General features: G+C 45.9%; 1 protein-coding gene across 3 annotated transcripts in view; it reads right to left on the reverse strand.

Annotated features, from left to right (window-relative positions):
- Positions 1-2,897: 2,897 nt before the first annotated feature.
- Positions 2,898-27,649, reverse strand: part of LOC138803162 (MORN repeat-containing protein 5-like) — a 33,316-nt gene continuing 8,564 nt past the window's right edge. Inside the window, exons 4-5 of one of the 3 annotated variants that reach the window (XM_069986982.1) lie at positions 25,757-25,888; positions 2,898-3,077 (exon numbers count right to left, since the gene is read on the reverse strand). In XM_069986982.1, coding sequence (XP_069843083.1) covers positions 2,998-3,077; positions 25,757-25,888 — 212 coding nt within the window. In that variant the 3' untranslated portion in view covers positions 2,898-2,997. Of the gene's footprint in view, positions 3,078-22,725; positions 23,042-24,997; positions 25,030-25,756; positions 25,889-27,649 lie in introns of those variants that run through there. The other 2 variants (XM_069986983.1, XM_069986984.1) reach the window with 2 other exon arrangements.

Genomic DNA, 27,649 nt, shown 5'->3' on the forward strand with positions numbered 1-27,649 from the left:
GGCTAGATCCTGTCTCCCTAAGAATACATAGGAAAGATGAAAGATGAAAGTGTTGGTACGAGGGCAAAGAGGAAGGGACAACAGGCCTGTGTGGATGATGGGGAAGAATTAAATAAGGTGAAGTTAAGGCACCCAGGGATGAGAGATAAGGCATCAGTTTCTACACCAGACCGGGTCTCAGCGTCTTTGCCAGATTCCAGGATATCACGTACTCTGGAAAATGGAAGAAGTGCACTTTTTTTTTTTTTTTTTCTGGTCATGGGGCCTGAACTCTGGGCCTGGGCGCTGTCCCTCAGCATTTCAGCTCAAGGCTAGCGCCCTACCACTTAAGCCACAGTGCTACTTCTGGCTTTTTTCTGCTTATGAGGTGCTGAGGAATTGAACCCAGGGCCTCATGCATGCAAGGCAAGCACTCTACCATTGAGCCAACTTCCCAGCCCTAGAAGTGTACCTTTTCAGTGGTTATCTAATCTTTATCTACAGAATCCTTTGTTCAAGCCACGCCTCTGGATATGGAGAGTAGAGCAACCCTGTCAGGTATGGAGGCTCCTAAGCCTCCTGTAGCCCTGGACTGCTGCTTGTAAAATGCCATTCCTAATGCACATGGTTACTGACACTGCAGGGCGATTGTCTTTATTAGTTTTTGTTTTTGTTGTTGTTGTTATCCACCTCTGATTTCATAGCTGTCCCCTCCTTGTTAACTCTTCCATTTTGTAATGTTAATTTAGATATATCACTAAAACATACTGATTTAGTTGTATGTATATGCATGTGTGTGTTTCTCCTACCTGAATGTACTTTCTGTTTTCACAATAATTTGGGACCACTAGTGGATCTCAACCCTGTGGTTTTCCTGAGGCAATTGGAGGGAGGTGATTCCCCAAGTCCCCTCTGTGATATAGCTGAGAGTAGGACCAGACCTCTCTCTGGCTGCTGATTCTCCCTGCATGACTGCTCTGTGTCTCTGGTTTGAGATCTGATTTCCTCCCTCTGAAGACCTTAGCAGAGTCCTCCCAATCCCAGTCCCTATGCTTCTGCCCTCCACTGTGCAGCGCTGGTGAGCCAGGGGACACAGTTAGGGGCCGGCAGGATAGAGCAGCCTCCCAGGAGACACAGGGCCGGGATGCTTGGGGGCCATAAGTGGACCTGGAACATGTGGCCATGTCTTGAGTTATAGCTGACAAACGTGCTGTCTGGGTATTTTAAGGCATGATTATATGCACGGTTAACTAATTGATCTTTGTTCCCTCTTTTTCCTTTTTGTGAGGCAGATTCTCACTATATAGTCCAGGCTAGCTTTGAATTGGTGATCCTTCGGCCTCCGAGTGCTGGGATTGCAGGTGTGCACCACCACACCCTCTACACATCTTTTTTTTTCTTTTTTCTTTTTTTGGTCATGGTCCTTGAACTCTGGGCCTGGGCACTGTCCCTGAGCTCTCCAACTCAAAGCGGGTGCTCTACCAGATAAACCACAGCACTACTTCTGGTTTACTGGTGGTTAATTGGAGACAAGAGTCTCATGGACCTTCCTGCCCAGGCTGGCTTTGGACCGCAGTCCTCAGATCTTAGCCTCCTGAATAGCTAGGATTACAGGTGTGAGCCACCGGTGCCCAGCTTACACATCTTTTTGAAGACAGGACTTATCACAGGCTTAATGAGTTTAATAATCCCAATCCTTTGTTTCTTATTTGCTGTGCCCATATTGCTTTGGAATCCCAGTCAACTCTGGCAGTGGCCAACAGTAAATGTCTGTGCTTCTGTAGTTGAAAAGTTCTGGTTCTCTGAGCATTCTGGGTTGTGCTGGCACTTGTCCAGAATCACTGGTTTCTCCCTGTGGTTGAGGGTTTTTAATGTACCAGTGGAAAAAGCTTTTTCCTCTTCAATGGGAAGAAAGAAAATTGCTCCTCAAAACCCAGATGATCTGGCCATGAGGACTTTGGTTCCATCTCGCCTGGCTCTCCCCACCTCACCTCCCTTCCCCTTACCCCAGGTAAAGCCACAATAGCCATTTTATAGAGAAGGAAGTGAAAGGTTAAAGACATGTCCAGGATTATATGATGTCTGTGTTCCAGCTAGGATTTGAACCTGGGTGTAGATGATGCCAAGGTAATGTTCTTTCTCGGGGACTACACTGACTCAGTGCTTATGATACATGTCTCAGGTGGCTGAGCTGGACAGAGGTGAAGGCAGTCTTAGGAAGTCATTGCTGTACCTTTAGAAAGGTGCTGGCTTTGAACTGGGCACAATGATCAGGTCCTACTGCCCTCAGACCAAGTGAGTCACTTTGAACCTCAGATTTCCCATCTGCAACAGACAGACAGACAGACACACACACACACACACACACACACACACACACACACACACACACACTGTTTATACCTACCCATTGCTTATTTAATTAGATATATCTGCTATTATAAGATAATGGTTCTCAAACTTCTTTCTACATAAGAAGTACCTGGGAAGGCAATTCTCAGAGATTCTTTTTTGTTTGTTTTGTATTTCCATAAACTCTTTTGTTTGTTGGTTTTATTTTGTGCTAGCACTTGGGGCTTGAACTCAGGGCTTGGGCACTATCCGTGAGCTTTTGTGCTCAAGGCTGGAACATTACTACTTGAGCCATAGCTCCACAAATGGAGATAAGAGTTCCACAGAATTTCTTACCCAGTTTGGCTTCAAACCGAGATCCTCAGATCTCAGCCTCCTGAGTAGCTAGGATTCCAGATGTGAGATACCAGTACCTTGGAACACAGATTTTGGTCAGCAAGTCTAGGCTGGGGCCTGGGAACAACTATGGTTCATAATTTTGTCCAGGTGATTCTGACACAGGTAAAACAAAGACACCTTCTGGGAAACAGACTTACTAAGCCAGCACAGTTAGGTCCACTACATAACAAAGTGCAGGAAGCCTTTATTCCAGAGACAAAAGTTGAAGTTCTAGATCTACATCCTATCCCCAATGTCAGCAGGGCAGATGGAAACTTCTGGTAGGGTTCACAGCTTGGGCCTGTGACCAACAATCTCATCCCAGCCCTTCCGACAGGTCTTGATGATCCACTCATGCTCATCATCATCTGTGGGGAAAGAGGAAGAGCCAGTCACACTTGATGCTCTCTGAGACCTCCCCTGTCCTGGGAGTACTCCGGGTGGGAGAACGGAGTGCTGGCCTGCCCATGGCCTATGTATCTAGCTCTGGTGGGCAGTAACAGACCTTTCATTGAAAGCAAATCCCTCCACAGAGCACCAGGGGTGGGGAAAGGGGGGGGAATGAACATAGAAGGGTTTATAGTCTGTGGCTGCAGCTGCTGTTGGAGGCATCTAGAGGTGACTTGGCCATTTGAAGCTTATCTGATCCCGAGGGACAGTAAGAGAGTGAGGCCCTCATGCTCAACCTGGGCTGGTAGATCACAGATAATCCCTGCCATGTAGCAGAGCCAGGCCTGTAGTGCCAGGAGACAGAGGCTCAGATATTGGTTTCTGTTTATTCGTGACCCTTCAAAGAACCTGTGGTTTCCCAGGGAGCCAACACGCTCTGCTGACTCAAGTGCCTTCGAGGGGAGCGCCATTCCCTGAGGCCTTGAATGCAGTCATCTCCTTGCCCTCACTCTCCAGGGCCTCTGTGACAGGCAAGGTACCATGGCAAGATGCACTGGAGAGATGAACAGACAGAGGCTCTTGAGGATGGGACCCTTGTCCATAGCTCCAGGGTTAGTATGTGGAACAGTCCGGGAACTGAGCCTACGGTTCTCTAACGACAAAGCCTGTGTTGCTTTTCAAAACCTCAAATCCAGGACTGAGTCAGCCACTCCAGTCCTTGGCGCTCTATCGTCATCTCTCTGTGAAGAACCCCTGTGATTTACTTCCTTTTTCTTTATTATTTTCCCCCTTTCTCCTCCAGATCCCACACCCAGCCCCCTCATCCATCACCACAGGGACCTACTCCAATGGTGGGAGGATATATACCCCTAAAAATGCACCCAGCACTATAAAATACGTATTCTTGCTTTGTGTGTGAATGTGTTTTTAATTTACAAAAAACAGCATTGTGTGGCGAGTTTCTTTGTGTCGTACTTCTTTCATTCAGCAGTACGGGGTCAGAATCTCTTCTGGCTGCCATATATACCTCTAGTTCTATGCCTCATGGCTGCAGCCTGTGTCCTGTGCTCCGTGGTTGGCTCTCCTCCCCCTCTCTCTCCATCCTCCCAGTGGTGGCAAGTGGAGGTGGCTTCCAACTTCCCCATGCCAGGACCGACACTGGGACCACCATTCTGGGCCTAAGCCTTCCTGCATAAGGATGTGGGAGAATTTCTTGGGGGAAATTCCAGGATAGGGATCACTGATCCTGAACAGACCCTCTCTCACCCGTGCTCCCAGCTGAGCCCACACCCCCTCTCTGTCACCTCTCTTCCCTTAGTAGGGGAGGGTCTCCTCTGCCCAATCCACTGCCTCCTGCCTAAAAAAAAAAACAGGAGGATGAGACTTTTTATCTTCCTTGGGTGGCAAGTGGTCTCTCCCAGAGAGCAGAAACACAACAGGACCAGCACAAGCCTACCCTCCCTAGAATGAGATGACCCCACCCAGGGCAGGAGGCTGAGCCAGGGACAGGAAGCCGGCAGCTCAGAGCCAGCCAGCCCACGGTGATCTTCACCAACACGCTGAGTCTCACTGGATCTTTCTGTAGCTGCCCGACAGGGCAGAGATCACCCCATTTTACAGAGGATACACACATTGTCCTAGGTGAAATTTGAGCCAAGGTTCGTCAGGCCCAGTGGCCTGGCTTCTCACCCAAGGGGGGACTCAGAGTTGCAAAGGCCCATGTTGCCTACACAGTCCTGTCTCCCTAGCCCCATTCCATTGCAGATAACCCAAGGAAGGCTTGCTGGCTAGAATGCCCTGGCCTTGGGAGGATTGGCCTTAAGGAACCAGTTAGCCTTGGTTTGCCTTGGGCGGGCTGCTGAGAATCCTAGCAGAGGCTGGCAGTGCAGGGGTGGGGAGAGTGGTAGTGATAAGTCAGCACACAAGGAGTTAAGCGCTGGTGGAGCCCACTTTTGCCACACTGTGAGCTGCCTGGTTGATAATTACAGTTCTGAAGTCTCCAGGCTATTCGAATCAGTGCAGCTGCAGCCTCTTCAGTGGTAACCCCTGAAACCAGACAAACTGGGTGTATTGTGCAGAACCAGTCCTCAGGCCCCTCCCTGATCGTTACAAATTGACAGCAATGGACTTAACAGCCCTCTTCACTACCCCTTTCACTCTCTACCTGGCTGTACAGCCACCAATTTGAATCACAGATGCCTCCCCTCCCAGCAGCTGCTCCCCCACCCTCCCTCCACCTCCCTGCCGCCTCAGAGGCTCCCTGGCCCTGCCACGCCAGGGTGAGGCTGCAGAAGCACATTTCATCAATATTTAAGATGGAATTAAACCTGTAGCTTTGATTAATGCCTCCCAGAGCCTGGGAGTTGTGATTACTATTTTGCAAATTGCGATTGTTGGAATATGTTAATCTGATTGTCTGAGAACATCTTCACCTTCTCAGATAATTTTCCTCCTTTTTGGCAGGAGGGGAGGGGGAGAAGAGAGAGAGAGGAAAAAAAAGATGGGGAAAAAACACCCCACAAACTCTTTAATCAATCGCAAATTATTACCCTTGGCACAATTGCTGGTGGTGCAGAGGGAAGAGGAAGAAGATTTCTGGTTTTGTACATTGATTTAAAAGTTTCTGGTCTCTGTTGGCCTGGTAATTCCACTCAAGAACAACATCTCTGTCTCAGAACTGTTTAGACTCAAGGGAATATAAAATGATATACATTTAGAGTCTAGGGAATAATCACTTTGTTGTCACTTAACAAATAACTTCAAAACACCAATTAAATACGAGGAACCTGGTGGCTTGGCGGTGTGTGTGTGTATGTGTGTGTGTGTGTGTGTGTGTGTGTGTGTGTGTGCATGTGAGTGTGGGGGGGGAGTGTAGTGGTGGTGGTGGTGGTGGTGGTAATGGAGACACAATAAGCCATGTGAAGGAATAGTTAGCAGTTACTGAAAATAATAGCTATGAAGTCTAAATAGCAACACAGAGGAAATATTTTTATGCGATAATAAGCCAGAAAATGAGAAGAGACAAGAAACAAACTATATAGACAGTAAACTCCATGCAAAAATTGGGCACCAAAGAAAAATGAAAGATAATAAATTGAAATGTGAGTTGTGGCCAGCTTTAAACTAGAGAGGTCCTGTGTTCTTGCTATTTCCCAAATCTCCTTTCATGAATGCATATTGACAATAGAAAAAAATTAAAATAATTTTCCTTCCCTTCAATTTAATGTCTTGGTAATTTAATGTGTTTTTGTTAATTGAAATAAAATACTAACAGTTTTGTCTTTTACTTTTAAAAAGTAAAAAAAAAAAATCCCAGCATAAGCATATTGGTAAAATGCATAAACAACAAAACAGATTTCCTGCAAATAATTTATATAGATGTCTGTCCTGAAATGTGTGTGTGTGTGTGTGTGTGTGTGTGTGTGTGTGTGTGTGTTGTATGTCTGTGTGGCTTGTCCCAGGGCTTGAACTCAGCCTGAGGTCTGTTCCTGGGGCTTTTGTGCTCAAGGCTAGTGCTCTACCACTAGAGCCACAGCTCCACTTCTGGGGGTTTTTTTTTTGCTAGCAAATTGGAGATAAGAGTCTCACAGACTTTCTTGCCCAATCTGGCTTTGAACTGTGATCCTCAAATCTCAGACTCCTGACTAGCAAGGATTACAGGTGTGAGCCACCTGCCTTAAAGCCCTCACATCCTTTTTTTTTTTTTTTTTTTTGGTCCAGTCGTGGGGCCTGAACTCTGGGCCTGGGCACTGTCCCTCAGCTCTTCAGCTCAAGGCTAGGGCTCTACTACTTGAGCCACAGTGCAACTTCTGGCTTTTTTCTTTTTGCTTATGTGGTGCTGAGGAATCGAACCCAGGGTCTCATGCATGCAAGGCAAGCGCTCTACCACTGAGCTACCTTCCCAGCCCCAAAATCTCCACATGTTAAGCATGGGTGTATACAGCATCTTCCTCCCAAAGAGGACAGTACAGAAAGAGAAGGTGAAAAAATGGGCAATATTTTTCCTTTGGAGAAATCTGACCTCAGCTAGGGGTTCACAGTTAACATCATTATCAGCATCTCATTAGCAGTTTGTACCCTTAGTAACTTTGGGTGAAAAATGGCACTTGCTTTCATGATCTTCCTTCCCAAGCCCCACAACTCTGTGTAATTAGGAGAAAAATATCAGACAAATTCCAGTGAAGGGACAGTGTATAAAATACCTGCCTAGTACTATTGAAAATTGTCATGAAAACCAAAAAAAAAAAAAAAAAAATTCAAGAGGAGCCCAGAGACTCAAATGAAGGTCTTGTGATGTTCTGGATGGAATCCTGGAAAAGAAAATGGACAGCAAGGATAGACTGAGGAGTTTCAGCTAGGAGCTTTAGTTAATATTAGTTAGTGAATACTAATTCATGAATATGAAAAAACGGTACAATTAATGGACTATAGGGCATTTTAAGAATTCTGGTCTGTCTTCACAATAATTATACAACTTTAAGTGCTCTAAAATAAAAATGTTATTTAAAAAATGCCTGAAAATCCACTGTGCCCTGTAATAGGAGAAATTAGCATATTCTTCAAGAGAAGTGGAAGTCCCTTCATACTGCCAGTCATCCAAAGTAAAGCCGTTCCCTTTCCTCTCTCATAATCTGGGCCTCCATGTCTTATGTTTCCCCTTACCTTATATGCTCCCCAGTTACCAGTGGCTTATACCTGTAGTCTTAGCTACTCAAGAGGCTGAGGTATGAGGATTGTGGTTCCAAGGAAAATCCTGTGAGACTTTTATTTCCAACTAACCAGCAAAAAAACAGAAGTGGAGCTGTGGCTCAAGTAGTAGAATGCCAATCTTGAGTGAAGAAGCTAAGAGATATCACCTAGGCTCTGAGTTCAAGCCCCAGTAGACACACTCTCTCCCTCCCTCCCCCCCCCTCTCTCTCTCTCTCTCTCACACACACACACACACACACACACAAACACACACCCTGTAAACTTTCAATGAAGAGATCATATCTGTTCTGTTGGCCAATGGACCCAGAGGACTGTAGATGCTCAATAAATGCTTTGATGGGGGAATCTGAATAAATTATTTTTATTCTGGCTTGCCTCAATTGCCATTAACAAACATCTCCTGAGCACCCACTTCCTGGCATCCAGCTTTCAACCTCTGGCCCCATTTCCCAGTAACCTCATGTTTTCTTCATAGCCCATGTTATGTCTATCTAAGACTGTAAGCTCCAATGCATCTGGGCACCTTGTCTGCTTGTTCCTTGTGGTGTCCATAGGACTTAGGGAAGTGTCTAACATGTAGAAGGTACACCATCAATACCTGTGGACTGGGGAAATGAATCAACAAGCTCAATCCTGTGCCCAGTGCTGGGGACCGAGTGGAGTAAGATGCAGCAGTGACTGGTGCCAGGAGCCCCTGGGGGCACTCTTCAGGGTTACCTCCATTTGTTGCACTGAAAGATGTCTTTATTCTGGGGGGGGGGGGGAGGAAGCTTTGGAAGTGACTTTGCTGCCACCCATATGCCTTACCCCTCTTGAATAATTTGAACTGAACTTCCTCAGTAGAAGAGGAACTTGCTGGAAGCGGTACTGTGGCTCAAGTGGTAGAGTGCACGCCTTGAGCTGAAGAGCTGAGGGACAGCGCCCAGGCCCAGAGTTCAAGCCCCAAAGTTGACCAAAATAAATAAATAAATAAATAAATAAATAAATAAGGAAATGAACTTGCTATGAGAGACCCCAAAATCTGACCAGACTCCCTTGTTAAGAAACCTTTCCAGAAAGACTGTCTGCCCCCTTGGCCTGGACTTCAGGGCCCTCCAGATTCCCCGCTCCCCAGCTCATCTCACACTGTAAAATCCAACTACCTTTAGCTACATTACTTGTCCAAATATGCATGGAGAGTATCTCTTTAGCTTTGTACATGTTCCCTGCCTAGCATGGGGGTACCTTCCCTTCCAGCACCAAGCTCAGGTGCAGTGTCTCTCAGAACATCAGAAAAGCCCAGGGTACTTTCTATCTCTGGATTCTAGGATATATAAAAATGAAGAAAAACCTAAATAAGATGGTACCAATTGAGATATACTTGAAACATTTACACTTGAGGAATTATTGCCTTTTGGGGGGAGGGGTTGCTTGTGGGCTTGAACTCAGGGCCTGGGTGCTGTCCCTGAGCTTTTATGCTCAAGACTAGCACTCTATCACTTTGAACTACAGTGCTACTACTGGTTTTCTGGTGGTTAATTGGAGATAAAGAGTCTCATGGACTTTTCTTCCTGGACTGGCTTTGAACTGTGATCCTCTGATTTCAGCCTCCTGAATAGCTAGGATTAGAAGTGTGAGCTACTGATGCCCAGCTCAAAAGTACTGATTTTAACACAAACAAATATTGAATGTGTTACTCCAGGATTTTTTTTCAAAAAGGTTTTAAGTTTACAGAACACTAAAGGTAGTATGTTTGAAGTCATCTGGTGAATGTGGTCTTCCTGACTTAAGGGCTACTCTGAATGTGTGTGCGTTGGCCTCTGCCTTCCTGCCTGTCTCCCATGTCACTACACTGGTCCTGCCTAGCATTAACCTTCCCTGATAAGGGGAGCCAGGGACATGATATTGGTTATAGTGCCCCATCAGTCTGGGGAAGCCGTGTTATGAGGGCCCAGCACTTAAAAATCATTTAGTTAAGTACATGATGGATGAATAATGTAAACTTGGGACCATAAAAGTAATAGGTTCAGCCAGGCGCTGGTGGCTCACTCCTGTCATTCTAGCTCCTCAGGAGGCTGAGATATGAGGATCGCAGTTCAAAGCCAGTCTAGGCAGAACAGTCCTTGCGAGACTCTTGTCTCCAGTAAACTACTCAAAAAAGCTGGAAGTGGTGTAGTGGTTCAAGTGGTAGAGCACTAGCCTTGAGCACAAAGGAGGCTCAGGGAGAATGCCCAGGCCCTGAGTTCAAGCTCCAGGACAGGCAAAAGAACAAAAACAGTAATAGGTTTACCTCGTGGGATTTAGACAAAAGGAAAGGCTTTCTTCCACTCCCCAGGCAAATGGAGCTCCCCAGAGGGGACATTTGGCAAGACATTTGGCAAGTGCAGGTCTGAGGCTGCCGTTGCATTTTGTGTGTTGAGGCCATAGATCAGGCGTCTCCACTGCTCATAAGAGGTTGGGTTGTCAGGAATCATATTTGAGCATTAACCACATGCAAGGAGCTCAAATCCTGCCTGACCTGGGGCCTACCACACAGCAGAGATGAAGAGGGGCTATTCTGCATAGGTCTCAGCTGTGCGGGGCCTGCTGAACTGTGCCCAGGTCCTGAGGGTGCAGTCTGCAGGTCAACATGATATTGGAGTAGGAGCAGAAGAGATCCTAGAAGGCTTAGGATAGTTGCAAGGAAACAGCAGCTACCCATGAAATCAGAGGAAAGGTGGTGGCATGGCATGGTGCAAGAGCAAGAGCACTGACTTTGGACCTCTCTGCTGCCACCTCAGGCAGGAAGCCTCACACCTCACTGGGCCTCCTTTCCTCAGCTGCAAATGCATTTGCCTTAAAGGTTTGCCATGAGGGCCAAATCAGATTGGTCCTGTGGAGTGGTTAGCACAGTTTCTGGTGCCTAGAAAGACCTAAAGAGAAGCCAGAAGTCCTCTTTGTAAGGTGGGACTTCTGGAGCCAGACAGGCCTGGGTCACTAACTTGCTGGGCTGTTCTGAACAAGTCTCTCCTCATCTCTGAACTAGGCTACTGTGTCTGTGAGCCAGGCGGATCTGTGAGCCAGGAAGAGTAGCACTTGGTGGGCATCCAGGAAGTGGAAGCTGAAGTCATCATTCTGATGAGTCTTTTAATTCTCAGACTTGATGCCTGCAAGAGGGTATCCCTAAGGAGGTCACTACGTTCCCGGAAGGATGGAGAAGAGGGGTGCATAGGATCAGCATTGTAAGGATCAAAAGTCATACTCAACTCATGCGTTTTTATTCAAAACCAGAAGGACAAGCCAAAGCAGGAGAACCCAGGGAAGGCAAACAAGCAGATCGGGGTCACTGGGCACCTATTTGCAGGTTCTGCTTCTTCTTTGGGCAGGGCACTCCTGTGACCACCACTGCTATACAGGTCCCACCTGTGAGAGGGCTGGGGTGAGGCCTGAGAAAGGGAGGAGCTCCAGAAAGAACAAAGTATCTAGCCTTGGCAGCCAAGCATCTAGCAGGGTCCAGTTCTGTGTGTGTGTGTGTGTGTGTGTGTGTGTGTGTGTGTGTGTGTGTGTGTGTGTGTGTGTGTGTGTGTGTGTGTGTGTGTATGCCTCTATTTGTATTTCCTCATTGTGACAGTGTTACCCCCACTTAAGATAAGGGAGCTGAAGCTTAGGGGGTGCAATTATTTGCCATTTTCATTTTATCAGGGCAGAAGGGAAGACTGACTGTGCTCTGGTGCTAGTCACAGTTAGTGATGCTACAAGTGTGCACACACAAATGCATTATTTCCATCCAGTTCTTACATATATGTAAGTGTAAAGCTGTGTGAAAACATGCACGTGGCTACATGTGGGGTGTTTTGCACACACAGGATGCTTGTGGTTTGTGTTACACCTATGTCTAGAGAGTACTTGAAGTCTGTGTGCTTGTGATCACACGCAGAGGGAGGAGATACTGCTGACCTGCAGAGTAAGTCCTGTTCAGTCAATTGGGCTGGCAGTGGATGCAGGGGCTGGGCCAGGCTGGGCCAGGGGCCATCTATCATGGGGTGCTCAATTTTTCAGGGGGGGGCATGGACAAGGAATATCCTTGGAAGATGTGATGTTGGTGCATGGCAAATCAGGATCCTTGTTTGTAGGCAGGTACCCACCCCACAGTCCTGCCGTAAATTCAGGGACATGTGAGGTGGTAGAGAAAAAGCTAAGGCAGTGCCAAAATGAGGTGTCCACACCCCAGAACCCCTGTCACAACTCCTGACAACAAAGAGGCTTTGAAGTTTTCTGGCAGAGTTGGCCAGAGGCCAAGGCCACAGCATTGTCAATATTGACGGAGAGGTCATTGCCCAGGCAGAGCCTGCCACAGAGCAGGTGGGAGGCCTCGGGGCTGCTGTTGGCGTTCCCTGTACAGCAACATCTCTTGGGCTGGGTTGGAGCTTGGAGGTGGAGTAGGACAATCCCACCTCACCCACTGGGATTCAGAGGCCTAGCGTGAAGCACCCATGAGCTCATCAAAGCCTATTCAGATGTAATAGACTTGGAAAAAGTGATTGATTCTAACATACCAAAAAGAGAAACTGCAAAACTGAGATTAATACATGTTATAATTGATGCATTCAGACTTGATTAATTATTACATTTAGAAATCAAAACAATATTATTACATTTGAGCCCTATTTACAGGCTTGATTTTTCTCATTTTTTGCCAGAATTCTCTAATATGCACACAACTCTTGGGAAATTATCACCAACTATTAAAAACATGTAGCCAGTTGGCCAAGAAAAGCTCGAAAGATGCTTTTAAGGAAAAAAAATCCATATTTATAAAGGTAGGTTTTTATTTCTCCCTTAATGAAAAGCTGCACTGGAAACATTAATCTAGGTTGACAGTTCTTTTTTCCATGGCTTCCTTGCTTTTAGAATTTTTGGAGAAAAATCTGGTGTTATTCTGATGTGTTTTCCTTTTTAAAAGTATATTTTAATTCTCTTTCCTATACAAAGGAGTTGCCATTCAACAAAGCAGTTTATGAATACAGTGCCTCTTGATCAATGTCACCCCTTTCAACATTCTTACCCACCCCTCACAACCCACCCTCCCTTCTCTCACTTTTCTTAATTTTTAGGTTATATATTGAATTTTGACATTTGACAAAGTAGTTTATATATATTTATACACACACACACACACATAATGCATCTTGATCTGTGTCATCACTTCAACATTTTCACCCCCCCCTCGACCCCTCCCTTCCTTTCTATTTCTCAATTCTGTGGTAACTACAATGAATTCTTGCCTCCATTCTATCCCCTTTCCCTCTTCATTATTCTCACCCTCTCCCTTTGGTCCCCACCCCCACCCCATCTTCTTGAAAGTACCCATTTCCAGGTACTTATTTTGTTGGGCTTTGACTTAGTCTTTCTAAAAACTTATCCTATTTGTGCTCTCTATAGAGTCTATTATACTTCAGTTAATTCATTTATAACCGCTTGGATTTATAGGCACATTCTAGCAATCACAAATGAGGGAAACCACGCAACCTGTGTGTCTCTGGGTCTGGCTTCCTTCACTAAATACAATTTTTTCCAAGTCTTTTTTAAGTTTTAGCAAGGAAATATTTTAGGATAGTATGATTAAAGTAAGGGGAATTGGAAGAGAGAAATATTTCCTGCTCTCCATATAGGAAATGGAGGTTAAAGACTCAATGAGTTTGCCTTTATATCCTAGTGACTCTCAATTGCAGCTTTCAATATTCTTCGTTATATTTATTCAGTGTTTTTAACTATAATATATCTAAGAGTATTTCCTGTTGTTTGGTGTTCTGAAAACCTGTTGGACATTGGATGACCCTGTCTGTCTCAATATTGCTGTTATGTTTTGAGCATGTTTTCTAGCCTATACTTTGTATCTCTCTCCCTTTTCTGTACTCATGATTCATAGGTTTGGTCTTTTGACGGTGTCCCAGAGGTCTTTCATGTTCTGTTCATATTTTCTCTGTATTTTTTGTCTGTGATTGATTTAATTCCTCTATTTATCTTTGACCATGGATGCTCTGTTTTCAACTTGTTCCATCCTATTAGCAAGGCTTTCAGTTGAGTCTTATTTGGTTTATTGAGCTTTGCATTTCCAGGATTTCAGATTTACTTTTCCCCCTAGAATTTGTCTTTTTTTTTTTTTTTAGTTTTTTCTTCATATCCTGCATTGTCTTCCTTAATTAATTCAGCTGTTTATTTGAATTCTATTTCTGTTCATTCAGCTGTTTACTTACATCTTCTTTGAACTCATGCAGATGTCTCCTCTGTACCTGATCATTTTTATCACTGTTGTTTTGAGTTTGTTATTTGAAATTTTATCAGCTTTGCTTTGGGGAGAGATATGTTACTTCCATGTTTTCTCATATTACTTGTGTTTCTACATTGAGAGGCCATACTGTTTGTTGGAAGTTTTAATTACCTGTTGTCTTTTGGCTGAAATAGGCTCAGTGGTCCTGCAGGATAGGGTAGGGGCTCTGTTAAGGTATTATTTCTCATCACTTAACTGTGGGGTATGGCTCAGTAGCTAAACATTCAGCAGTGCTCAGGGCATTGGGCCTGATTCCCAGCATGGCTCAGATCAAGGCAAACAAGCTAGAGTCTCTTGCATAATGGTTGTTATTATTATTATTATTATTATTTAGCTTCTGGGCTGCTTTCACAATGGAGGATTCCCTTCTATGTGCAATGGAATCTTCTGTTGACTTCACAGAGGATGAGCATGTTCTCCCTTGTTTCACATGCCCCTTATTGTATGGTTCCCAGAGCAGAAAGTACTCAAGCCTCTGGATGACCCCAGGATGGGGAGAGCAGACTGGAGCCCTGAGGAAGAACTGAGGGACTTGCACTCTACTTGCCAGGGTTGCTGTATACAGGTACTCTACAGTAATTCTTTGCAGAAGAGGTGGTGTCAGTGGGAGTGTCATCACTTAGAGAGGCTGTCAGCAAACATACATCACATAAAGGTCTCAGTGCATTCAGGTCTTGCCCAACAGTTTACCTCTCTTGGGATGGTATCATTGGCTTCCTCTCACTCCTAAGAAGCTGGGAATTGCTGCTTTTATCTATTGCTTCTGCTTCTCCATGCTTTTCTGTCATCCTGCTACTCATTCCTGTGTTTCTCTCATCAGAATATCATCTCTCCTATGTGACCTGACTCTCTGAATTCAAGGAATCAAAATAGTGGATGATTATAATCTGCCACCTTTCCCCACTAACTAAAAAAAATCTAGTTAATGTGGGAATGTGATTACATTTTGTTTCAAAATAGTGAAATGATTGTGGTGGTGTGTCTCAGGCTAGAGTTAGGACAGGATTTAGGGCTCTCGTGGGGCATGATTTGGGAAATATAGCTTTTGGTGTTAGAAAGCTCTTCTGTGGGCATATATCATGGGTACCTTGCATGATGACCTCATTATGTCTTCATTAACACCCCTCAGAAGGCACAGCAGGATGGAGCTGTGAGATCTTAATTGGTGGGGAAGGGAGAATGTTACTAGAGTCATACTGAAGCTCGGAAATCTCTTAGGAAGACCTTGTGCTGGAAGGACACCGCATTCCATGCAACAAACCCAGTTTTGTGACATTGTTGGGACAGAAAACAAGTCCTGTTATGATGGTCCGGATGAATGACTGTCTTGTGTTCATAGGCAATAGTGATCCTTAAAGACAAGAACCTTCATCTGTGCAACACAGCCCTCCTGGTACAGGAGGCATGATGGGGACCACTGACATGGACCCCACACTCTCTCGAAAGCAAGTGTGTACTGAATGGAGGGGGGGAGCAAAATTACCAGCACCATTTATTTTTCTGTTCTTCTTGCCTTCCCACTTTTATTTTTTGAGCACTAATAATTGGATTCACCATCACCGGCCACATTCACGATTCCTAGCCACTCAGAAAAGCCACAAGCCATAGCTGAGGTCACTCTCTTGGCCTGACCTCATAGCCTTTATTCTCTGGATGCATATGGACAATGGGCTGAAGAGGGTTTAGCAGTTCAGAGCCCATTTTGCACTTGACATATGCTGAGGCCTGAGCTAGGCTGGGGTAGTGGGGACAGCCAGGAGAGATGGTAAAAGCCCATGACAAACTGGGCATTGGTGACTCACACCTGTCAACATAGCTACTCAGGAGGTAGAGGCCTGGAAGATTGTAATTTCAAGCCAGCATAGGCTCAAAAGTCTGTAAAACTCCCATCTCCAATTAACTGGCAAAGTACCAAACTGAAGGCATGACTGAAGTGGTAGAGCACCAGCTGTGAGCAAACAAGCAAGGGCAGGAAGTCCTGAGTTCAGGCCTCAGAACCAGCAGAAAGAGAAGAAAAGAAAATATAGTTTCGTGGAACACTGAAGTCACTCTAATCCTCACAGCAATCTTTTATGTTAGTTCTATCATCTCTGTCTCCTAGTGGGGATGGGCATTCTCAGAGAGGAGAGGGCATGTGTTCAAACTCACCCGGCTAGTGAGTGGGCACAGAGCCCAAGAATGTCTTCCAAGGTGTGTTCCTGGATGTTACCCATCCTCTGAGAAAATTTTCTACAGCTTCTGTGTTTGCTGATCACTCTTTGAAGGATGGAAACTCCACTCCCCAAACATCACTCAAGGATGTCTTGCTGGGTCTCTCTTCCTTGAATGCACAACTCAAACTTACTCCTACATACCTGTCAAGTCTCACTGTCCAGCACTAGCTGAAGGAAGTCTCCATCTCCTCTAGCTTATGGTAAGCAAATCTTAGGTACGGCACATTGTTTGAGTACACAGAGCCCCTGATTATTTCTGTGCCTTTGCCCATGCTCTTACTTTCCTCACCCTTTATGGCCTAGCCTGGCACTTCCTGTCGGGGGATATCATTCAGTGACACTGGGGACATACCCTCTTTTCTACACCTCCACAGCACAATGATTGCAGGGTCTTTACTGGGGAAAGAATCTCATACTTGATATGTCAAATTAAACATTAACACAGACATCATGGGGAAAACAGAAGTGTATTGACCTCTTCCCTGCTTGTGAATTATTATTATTATTATTTTTAATTCATGAGATATATTCTGAGGGCCTCTGTAGTCATCAGTTAGGCTGACTGTCACTGTGCATCTGTTCCTCCCACCCTGCCCTGGCTTTAGAAGGACAGGCACTGAGTCTGGTCCCTATGTGATGGATCCCTGTGTACACGGGTTCAGTGGAGGCCGATGGCATTAAGTGGACCTGAAAAGATGAGAATGACAGAGCCCACATCAGAAGATAATGCCAAGGGCTAGGCAGGGAGATCAGGAAAACATGGGCTGCCAGTTCAGTCTTGAAATCAGCATCAAAAGTAGGTGGGTGGAGGCCAGGGGGCAGCTTGCCAGGGTGACACTGGCTCCTCCTTTGGGATGTGGAGTTAAGCTGGTCCTTGCTTTTCAGCTTTTTACCCTGGGGGGGGGGGGATAATTATCATTGTGATCACTGAGAGGCCCAGGTGACGAGTGAGGGGCATAGCCACTGTCCTAGCAGCAACCCCTGAATCGTCTGTCTTCGCAAACCGATCAGATGGGTCCTCTTGCTACCCCCATTTTTTGGATGAGGACGCAGAAGCTTAGAGAAGTTGAGTCAGTGATATATGACTGCAGTTCTGAATGAGTCTAAATCCTGTCTTAAACCCTGCCTGCCTCTCTGGGACGTGAGGTGGGGCAGTGGCTTCCGCCAACTACCCTGGCTTCCATAGCGTGGGCCGAGGAAGAGAGGTGAGGCTCCCGCCTGTGAGTTCTGACCTTGTGCCACTGCTATTAAAGGAGACAAAACAAACCCTGCCTAGGCAGTCCTCAGCTGACTCGGCCAGGGAAGGGGAAGCTGTGTCCTCTGGATGCCTCCAGGAGGTGACCCTGGGGGTGGGGAACACATTGTTACCAGAATCCTAGGGACATTCTAATCCTAAGTTAGAGGGGGAATTTCCAGGGCCTCTGGAGTTGGGGTGGGGAGAAAGAAGGGCACTGGACAGTTCTACATTTCAGGGAGGTTGGCCAGTGGGAATAGGCGGTCATTCCTAGAGCAAAGATCTTCAAGGAGTCTATGAATAGCTTCCAGGTGGCCGATTCTCCCTGTGGTAGGCAAAATTCTCTCTTCCTGAAGAGACTGTATAATTTAACCTAGTTCTCAGAGAGGCTCCTGACTCAGAAAAGTCCATGATGTATTTCAGAGCATGGCCTCTGCTCTGAGAGAGTCCTGGGTTCAAATCCTGGTTCTTTTGTTCCACAGTGGCTAGGAGGAATTTTCTCAAAGGACGGATATGTGGTGAGTCCCTGACTTAGAGGCGGCTTCAGTTCTCCCCACTTCCCTCCTACCCCTTTTGCTTCTATCAGATGCCCAAGTCTGCTGGCAGAGACGTGGGCTCTGTGCGGGCATTTTATTTGGCAGTTACGAGTGTGATATTATCCCTCCACAAAGCCTTCATTACTCGGCTGTGAACAATACCACAGATAAAGCAGGGATGCCCCTGCGTGCCAGTCTCCAGGTGATTATAACATTTGGGTAAATTGCCTTTTGTCTCGCTGGAGAGATGATGGCAGGAAGGGGGCTGTGCTGAAGACTCACTCGGCCATTTTGCAGAGAGCTCAAGAGAGGCACCGGGAAGAGGTAGCCTGGGTTTTTGAGTTGCAGCTGGTAGCGGGAAGTTGGGATTCCAGACTCAGCTCTACCACAGACAGGCTGTGTGGAGTCAGGGAGGTGATTTGGTCTTAGATTTCTCACTTGTCTAGGGAAAGCAGTAGCTTCAAGATTAACAGAGGCTTGCTGTGTTAGAGGCATCGAAAAATTCTTGATCATTGCCCAGTTTTTGAGTAATAAAACAGAAAGAGAAGTATCCTGGGGGAAGGAAACCACTAGTATAACTTACTGGGTAAATACTCTATGTCCCTGGGCTGTTTCCTTTCTTCCTTCCTTCCTTCCTTCCTTCCTTCCTTCCTTCCTTCCTTCCTTCCTTCCTTCCTTCCTTCCTTCCTTCCTTCATCCCTCCCTCCCTCCCTCCCTCCCTCCCTCCCTTCCTTCCTTCCTTCCTTCCTTCCTTCCTTCCTTCCTTCCTTCCTTCCTTCCTTCCTTCCTTCCTCCCTTCTTCCGTCCCTCCCTTCTTCCTTCCCTTCCTCCCTCCCTCTCTCCCACTTTTAGTCCCTCCCCTGCCCATCTCCTTTTTCTTTCCCTAGGAAATGAACCAGCTCAAGTGACATCTTTCACTTTGGAGCCAGCCAGGCCTGGGTTCAAATTTCAGAGGTGCCACTTTTTACCTGCTGAGTTTGGGCAAGGCATTTCACCATGCTTCAAGTTCCATCAGCTGTAAAGTGGGAATAATAAAGATGACTGTTTTATGGGGCTACTGTGAGGATTAGATGAGATGAGACAAAATAGCACATGCTTAGTACCTGAAACATAGTTACCATGCAGGAAATGCTGGTTATTATCATCATCCTGCTTTTTCTCACTCGAAGTAAACTATCGACATGTCTGCATATCAATAGATCCACTGCTATATATTTTTTCCCCAGTGTTGGGAATTGAACCCAGGGCCTCCTTGCGCATGCTATGCAAGTGTTCTTCCATTAAGTTACATTCCAGACCTTCTGCTACCATATTTAATGCTTGCCTTGGGTTCTACTATAAGAACACACTGTATGTTACCTATCCAGTCCTCTCCTGGTGGATATTTGGGATGTTTCCAGTTTTCAACTGTCTAAACAATGACTACAGAAATTTTAGCTCATGCCCCAGTGTTCACCCTGCAGTTTAAATGTCACCCTTTTCTAAAGGTGGCTGCACAGCAGGTACACCAGCGCCTGGGGGTACCGCTGATGCCCTTGTGGACAGATGATCTTAGAGCTGGCTGGGCAGAGGGAAAGAGGAAGACCTTGGAAGGCTATGAATCCCATTCCTCCTGCCGAATTCCCTTGACCTTCCCGAGCCTCACTTTCCTCGTTTGTCAAGCACAGCCCACACAAGGACTCCCCTCTTCCTTGGTGGGTTGTCTGGTTTACAGTCAGTAGCTGCTTAGCCAATGTCAGCTCTCATTGCCATTATCTTCCTGATCCTCCTCACTCACCCTGGGGAAGGCAGCCAACACCTCCCAGAGTCCTGCAATCACAGAAGCCAGGTCACTCTTGAGATGTCCAATTCACACCCCTCGTCCCGCTGCCCACTGAGCCCAGCGTGTATCCAAATGAGGCATATGGTCTTGATTTTTAAATTCTGTCAGGAACCCACAGGTTCAAACAGCAAAAGGACCCTCTCTGCAAATAATCACTGGTGTGCGATATTTTTAAGAAGCCAGAGCCATTGTTTCTGATTGAAGGAAAGTTGGTGCTATTTTGAAGAGCAGTGGCGTTCTCTCTCTCACCATTGGGAATTAGACGCTGTTTGAAAGATTTGTGAGCTTGAGGACGCTTGCCAGATGTGCTTGATTCGACATTTCAGACAACAAAGGGGATAATGTTGGCGGGAATCTTGACGGCATTTCTGATGATCAGGATATTCTTTGAGGATGGTACTGAGACCTTTCGGGGAAGAATTTCAGCTTTTACATAAACTAATTTGGGATGCTCACTCTCTGTCTTCCACAAAGCAAATTTAGTTCATTGTTAGCTGTACATGTTAAAATGGTTACGAGGGTGTTTTTTTCTTTGAATATTAATAATGCGCCTTTCATCTGAGACGTTCACATGGGGTATCATTAATTGGGGGGAGGGAGGAAGGATTAGTGGTACAGTTGTTTTGCAAATGATTCCTACTGGTAATGTTGAGGAGAGCAACAGCTACATGAAAGAGATACATCTACAAACTGCCAACATGGCTCTGGCTTATCTTTCCTGGGAGGAATGAAAGGGATGCCTTGGGGAAGGGCACAGGGCTGGATTTCCCCATTTCCCATTATAGTAAATGTAATTATTCCAAATATTTTCAGATGCTTCTATATGGGTCGCAGTATATAAAGGACCCCTTTTCAAAGCAGGTAGCATCTCATTTCTGGGATTATGGAGTTTTTGTCTTAATACTGTAAAGTAGTCCCTTGGTTGATTTGGGAAGCTTGCTGAGCTTCTGCTGGGTACCAGGAGCTGTGCTTGGTAGAGGGACAACAATGAATCAGATTGCCCACCCCAGTCTAAGAGAGGAGAGCTACAAGTACAAGATAAACTGGTATATAAAACTGACAAGAAGAATGGAAAGAACTGTGCATTGCATTAGTCAGCTTCCAATTACTGTAACAAAAAACTTGAGAAAATTAACTTATAAACTAGAAAGACTTATTCAGTTCTGGTTCTGAAAGTTCTAGAGCAGGACTGACAGCCTCATGGCTTTGGGCCTCTAGTGGGGTCTGTACACCATGGTAGGAACACAAGACAGAGAAAACTGTTACATCATAGCCAGAAAACCAAGCAAAGAGACTGAGAGAGACCAAAGTTCTACAGTCCCCTTAGAACACATGCTCACAATGACCTAAAGACCTCCCATCCCCTCCACCCTATCCTTTGTCTCACCTTCTGATCAAGGACCATAGTAACTCCCAACAGTACTGTCTGGGGACCAAATCTTTAATACGTGGTCCTAAGGTGGATGCTACCCCTATTCACATCATAACAATGGACTGAAGCAATACTCAAGTTGGAATCTAATTTAGTCACTCATTACAAACAAGTAATCCCTCTGAAACCAGGTTATCATGGTGCAAATGGTGGCTCACACAAATTACACACTTGGAAAGAGTAGATGAGATAAGCTGGCACCTCTTAAGACTCCTCCCCAGTGGGCATTCTTCCCCCAGCCTTGTCTCCCTGAGCTGTAGGTGTACAGGTGGAGCCACATGGCAGACTTCAGTGATTATAGGCAAAGACTTGTGGCCTCCTGTTTTGTGCGAGGCATTGAGAGATGAGGCATACTGTGATGGGCAGAGAAAGGAAAGAAGGTCAGTCTGTGCTTGAAACATGTGGGGCGACATTAGAGAGTACAAAGTGCTGGCTGTGTTTACCAACAGATGGCAGTTAGCCCAGATGGACTAGAACAAGAGGTAGACAAGACAAGAGAAGGGAGAGTGGACCATCAAAGCTAGACTGGGACTCCAAATGCCATCCAAGAGTCAGCAGCCCCCACATTCCCTGTAGCATTTCATTTACCAAGCAAAACCCTGATGAGCAGAAAGTCCAGCACATCCAATCCCATTTATCTTTCTGAAGACCTCTCTGCTTTCCAGGACCCAGAAAAGTTTCACAATTGTCAGCGGCCCACCTCCCTGCTCTTTCTTCCAGCTTGAGTAAGTGACTATCAGTCACTGAGTGCCTGTTTGGGCCAGGTGCTGGGTTATGTATTAAATGCATTCCTGACCTCATTTTTTCTAATTTATTTTCCTATCCTCCAAATAGGAACTACTTGAATGTTCATTTAACAGATGAGGAAACTGAGGCTCTGAGAAGAAATGTAACCTACCCATAATCACACAGCTGGTCTGAGGTGGATCCAGAATTAGAGGCCAGTCAGAGGTATGGGTTCCAGGCCCTGGGTTTTCAATCACCACATGCCATCTCTCTAACCTCTTCTACTTCTCTAGCCTCCTGTGGGGCAGAAGATTCTAAACCAGTCTCTGTTTTATGTTTGCTGTGCTGCTTAGAATATACACTAGCTGTGTCTGTTATTAGAAAGGTGATGTATGGAGGCGTTACAGTTATATAGGTCAGGTAAAGAGTACTTTTCTTTTTGGACAATGTCAGCTCTCCCACTTTTCCCCTTCCTTCCCCACCCACAAGTTGTATAGGTCATTTTCAACTTAATGTCCAGTGAGTACCACTGTTTCATTTGTTCACCCTTTGCCCATTTCTGCACCTCCCCTTATGCTCCTAAAGACAGATGAACAGACAAGACAAAAAGAAAAGAAAACAAAAAAGAGAAAAACATCTCTTGTTTCCATTTTTCAGAGTTCATTTTGATAAAAATTATTTTATATAATCAGAGACACATAGGAATTGTGTCTTTGTGACTTCAACATGGGAAGCAGTAAGGTGGATTGGAAAGATAGCTGGACTTGTAGTGAAACTGGAATGGGTGTGAGAGCCAATGTCACCGTCAAGCTGAGGCTGGCCTGGTGTTCTCATCATTAGTCTGCCCATTCCCAGTTGTCTATTGTGTGCCAGGTATTGAAGTTTGAGCCATCAGGTAAAAATGATGGAGAACTTGCAAGCAGGTGCTCTGCCTGCCCACTTTTTCTTTTACAAACATAATCAGCTGCAACGTGGTGGACCTGTGTGAGATGCCGGGGGGGGGGGGGTGGTGGGGGGGGAGGGCAGTGAGGAGTCAGACACAGTCACGTGTTCTCAGGCAGCTCCTCCACTGTCACCTGCTAAGTGCTATTGGTGGAGGGAGTCTAGTGCAGTGGAGGGTGAGAGGTGGCTCAGAGAAGGCTGCATCTATGCAGGATTCTACCAATGGCTGATCCAGATTCTTATGAAAATTGTGAAATCCACTTAGTGTGTGGCAACCAGCACTTAAACAATGGTCAGAATAGGAAATACCATAGTACATGGATACACATCTGTATATGCTTACATGTACATGAGGTCCTGATGTAAAATATTCCTATTAGCTAAAGGCGTGACACCCATTCTCAGATAATATGTCTGCCCAAGTCCCATGGCACATTGTGTAAATGTTCAAAACCTTGGTAATGAGTAGAAGGATGGACGTAAATTCTCACAGCAAGCCTAGTGCATCGGCACATTCTTGTAACCCAGTTATTCAAGGCAAGGCAGCTGGGCACCAGTGACTCATGCCTGTGATCCTGGCTATTCAGAAGGCTGGAATCTGAAAATTAAGGGTCAAAACCAGCTTGAGCAGGAAAGTCCATGAGACTATCTCCAATGAACCACCAAATACCAGAAGTGAGGCTGTAGAGTGCCAGCCTTGAGCAAAAAAGCTTAGGGGCACCACCCAGGACTTGAATTCAAACCCCAGAACCAGAACACACACACACACACACACACACGCACACACACACACACACACGCACACACACACACACACACTTGCTTGAGCACAAGAGTTTGAGGCCAGCCTGATTCACATAGTGGGGAAATTTTTTCTCCCTCACATTCATTTAGCAAGGAATCTTCTAAAATGTAGGTCCAACAACTTGGATTTGGCAGGCATGTTCTTTTAGAAAAGCATTCTGAGCATGAGAAGCATGGGCTGGGCCAGGTGGAAGCTTGGACAGCCCCACCAGAACCTTTGCGCCATGCCCTGCTGTGTGGAGATCAGAACTAAGTGGAGCACATGCCTGCTTCGCCCGCTGGCACCTGTTAATGGCTGCCAGGGAGCTTGTGGCTCCCGTCAGTGTTGCTCAGCAGTGGCATTTCTCTAAGGCCCATTTAGCCGAGCTCATAGGCAGCTCTTTCTGTTGTCTTCACTGCGACTGGCCTCTGACAGCCCCAGGTGGAGACAAGATATAGTCCCTTCTCACATGGACATGACAGACTAGTGGGAAAGACAGATATTAAACAAGTAATGACAGAAATGGGTGTTTAACTACAGTGGAACTAAGAGCCACAAATGACATGTCCAAAGCATATTAGCAGGGTAAGGGCCCTGCCCTTAGAAACCCTTTGGTAAATAGACCTGTTGTGCATGATTTGATGTGACGTCTCCTTAGCTTGTTTGATCAAGAAACTTTACAGTGAGCTGGTGAACACCCAGCAGAATGAGTGTTGTGCAGAGCAGCTTTCTACATGAGCCAAGTCACGTGGACCAGTGTTTACATGTGCCTATAATAGCTCCCACTTGTGCCAGGCCACAAGATGACTTGCTTTGCTTTACTTTTTCTTTTTGTGTGTGTTGGTACTGGGGCTTAACTCGGGGCTTCACACTCTCCCTCAACATTTTTGCTCACGCTGGCACTCTGTGCCATTTGAGCCACACCTCCAGTACCAGATTTTGGCTTGTGAATGGGAGAGAAGTCTCTTGGATTTGTCTGCCCCAGGGTTGGCTTTGAAATATGATCCTAGATCTCAACCTTCTGAGTAGCTAAGATGATAAAGATGAGCCACAAGTGCTGGGCTAAAAGGTGGCTTTCTAATTCTCATGGACGGACCAAGTAAATTCCCTGGAGGGGGACAATATTTCTCCACAGCTACTACAGCCATCCCAGTCTACTTGGCAGTTTCCTTCTGATTGCAGTTTCTTGACCTGAACCTTTATAGGCTCCATTGATCATTTAAGATTATGTGCAGGGGGAAACTGGAAGAAAGGAAAGGAAGAGATGTCATTGTCCAAAAGAGAAACATACTCATTACCTATGACATGGTAACCCCTCTGTACAGCACCTTAATAATAACAATAAAATTATATTTAAAAAAAAGACTATGTGCAGGAGGAGGCTACAATGCTTGATAAGAAATGTACTCACTATCTTACCCATATGTAAGTACCATAAGTGAGTACCAAATGTACTCACTATCTTACCCCTCTGTACAGTATTTTCACAATAAAAAAAATTAAAATTAAAAAAAGACAATGTGCAAACAAAGTGAAGTGTGTGTGACACACATGTACTTGTGTATGTATATTTTTCTGGGAAGAAGATGCATGGCTATTGGTACCCTAGTAGGGTGATGGGGAGTCCAGGAAAGGGAAACGTTAGGGTAGTGAGCACTGGGAGTAGGAGGCTGTGTCTAGCTTTCCTCTTTTACCCCTAGTGTCAAGCATAGACTCTAGAATACAGTAGAGGGTCCATTAAATCCTAATGGGAGAATGCATGAAAAAGTAAGTGTGAGTATCACAGTGAGATTGTGAATGTCCTTGACTTCACTCTGTGGCCTTTGGCAGGCTTGAAGCCTAAATAGTGAAACCCACAGATAACCAACTTGTGTCTTACTTGCGCAGGCCTCTTTCTCAGCAGGTACATACATGAGCATGTGCACATGCACAGTCTTTCTCACATGGGTCAGGTGAGGTGAGACCTTACCTGCATTTCTCAGGAAGCGGCCCCTGTAGTCCCTGACAATCCTTGTGATGGGGTTGTAGAAGCCATCTCCACAATCATAATTGCCGTCAGGGATTTTTCTAGGTGGGTCCATATTGGTGAGTTGAGAGATACCTTGAAAGGACATAATGGACAATTAGTTCACCTCCAAGGCTACATCCAGACTCAGTGCTCATGGCAGGTCAACCTTTGGCTGGCTGCTAATGTGACTGTCTGGCTTCCCTGATGGACAACACACTCCCTGCTCAGCAAAAAAGAGAGGATCCATAGAAGAGCTGTCTAAAAGTGCATCTGTGAGCACTGCAGACCTTATCTTCTTCCCCATGTCTTGGGACACCATGACAAAGGGCATAGGTTCTAGGGTCAGAGAAACCCAGAGGGTGAGTCCAGGTTGACCAGGTGACTTGCGGAACATGTCCAGGTCAATGACATCATCCAAAGTATGGCAATGGCTAATAGATGTGTGCCCTGCTGTCTCCCCCAGGAATCCTATGAAGCAGAGCCCAGATAAGGAAGAACATAAAAAAGAAATGGTCGGGTGACAGAGACGTGGTGAGGAACCCTTGATTCTCTCCAAAATGACCAAAGCGCATGCCATTTATTACGAGTTTATGATGGGCCAGGCATTATGCTCTTCCTTAGAACAACCTTGAGGCTCCATTTTATAGCAAGTTGCTCTGCTCAGAGCGGTCAGATAACTTGTTCCATATTATCCAGCTAGGAACCAGGCTCTGGGACCTGTGTGCTAAGTACCCACATCAGTGGGGGAGAGGGTCTGAGTTCAGCCCCAAGACAGGGACTCTGGGACTCCTTCTCCTAGGAAAGGGGAATGAATCAGTGGACCTTTTTGGTCATGTACCCCATGTGTGTATCTTGGAATGCTCATTCCCTGAGTAAAGGGAGAAGCTGGAATAAACAACGTCTCAAGTTCTTTTCAGTCAGAGATGTGATCATTCCCTGTTCTTCAGCTGGAACACTGATTTCCATAGAGCAGGTGGTGCCATGCTCACTGCTCAGCATCCCGAGCAGTGGGTTCTCTAACCCTGACACCTAACTTTCCTGGTGTATATTGGCTAATGATTACCAGGTACTTCTTCCAGGCCAAGTGCTTTCTAACCATTCTCTCACTGAAGCCTCAGGCCAATGTTCCTCTCAGAGATGCAAGGCCAGACTGTACAGGAAAGCCCATCATGCTGCCTTCGAGAGGCTCTGCTTTAGTGAAAGCATGGGTCGACAGACACAGGTTATGTAAGGTCCGCTCCTGGATGGCTAGGAGTCTCCACCCTCCTCGCAGCAAAGTTTCCACCCAGTACCTGCGTTACCTAGGCAACTGGGACACCTGGAAGAGGTCACATCTGCATCTGCTGAGGTCACATCTGAATTTGATGTGGCCACACCTTTCTCCACCCATACCCTAGATAAGGCCTAGCCCAGGCCCAGACGCTCTCTCTCTGCTCTTTTCTAGCTCTTTTCTCTCTCTTTTCTATTTCCCAGCTCTCTCTCTTTCCCAGCCACATGGAGTGCCAACCTTGCCTGGTCCCAGCAGGTCTACTGAATAAACCTACCCCTTACCTGAATACCATGTGCATGGTGCAGTTCTTACTCGGCTACCTCTTTTTAAAAACCTAACACGTTCCACCCATGCTTCTGTTTCTCTCTCACTCTCTCACTCTCTCTCTCTCTCTCTCTCTCTCTCTCTCTCTCTCTCTCTCTCTCTGTCTCTCTCTGTCTCTCCCTCCTTCTTCCCACTCCTCTTTCTCAAGTGCCTGTGTATTTTTAGGATTCTAGTCACACAAGCACAGCCATCAAATACTTTGTGCCTGCTACCAGCACTTGATGTAAGTTATCTTACTGATAATGACATTGAGAAGTAGA

The sequence above is a fragment of the Dipodomys merriami genome, unplaced genomic scaffold, assembly GCF_024711535.1.
Source record: "Dipodomys merriami isolate MVZ:Mamm:240054 unplaced genomic scaffold, mDipMer1.0.p SCAF_336, whole genome shotgun sequence".
Lineage (NCBI taxonomy): Eukaryota > Metazoa > Chordata > Mammalia > Rodentia > Heteromyidae > Dipodomys > Dipodomys merriami.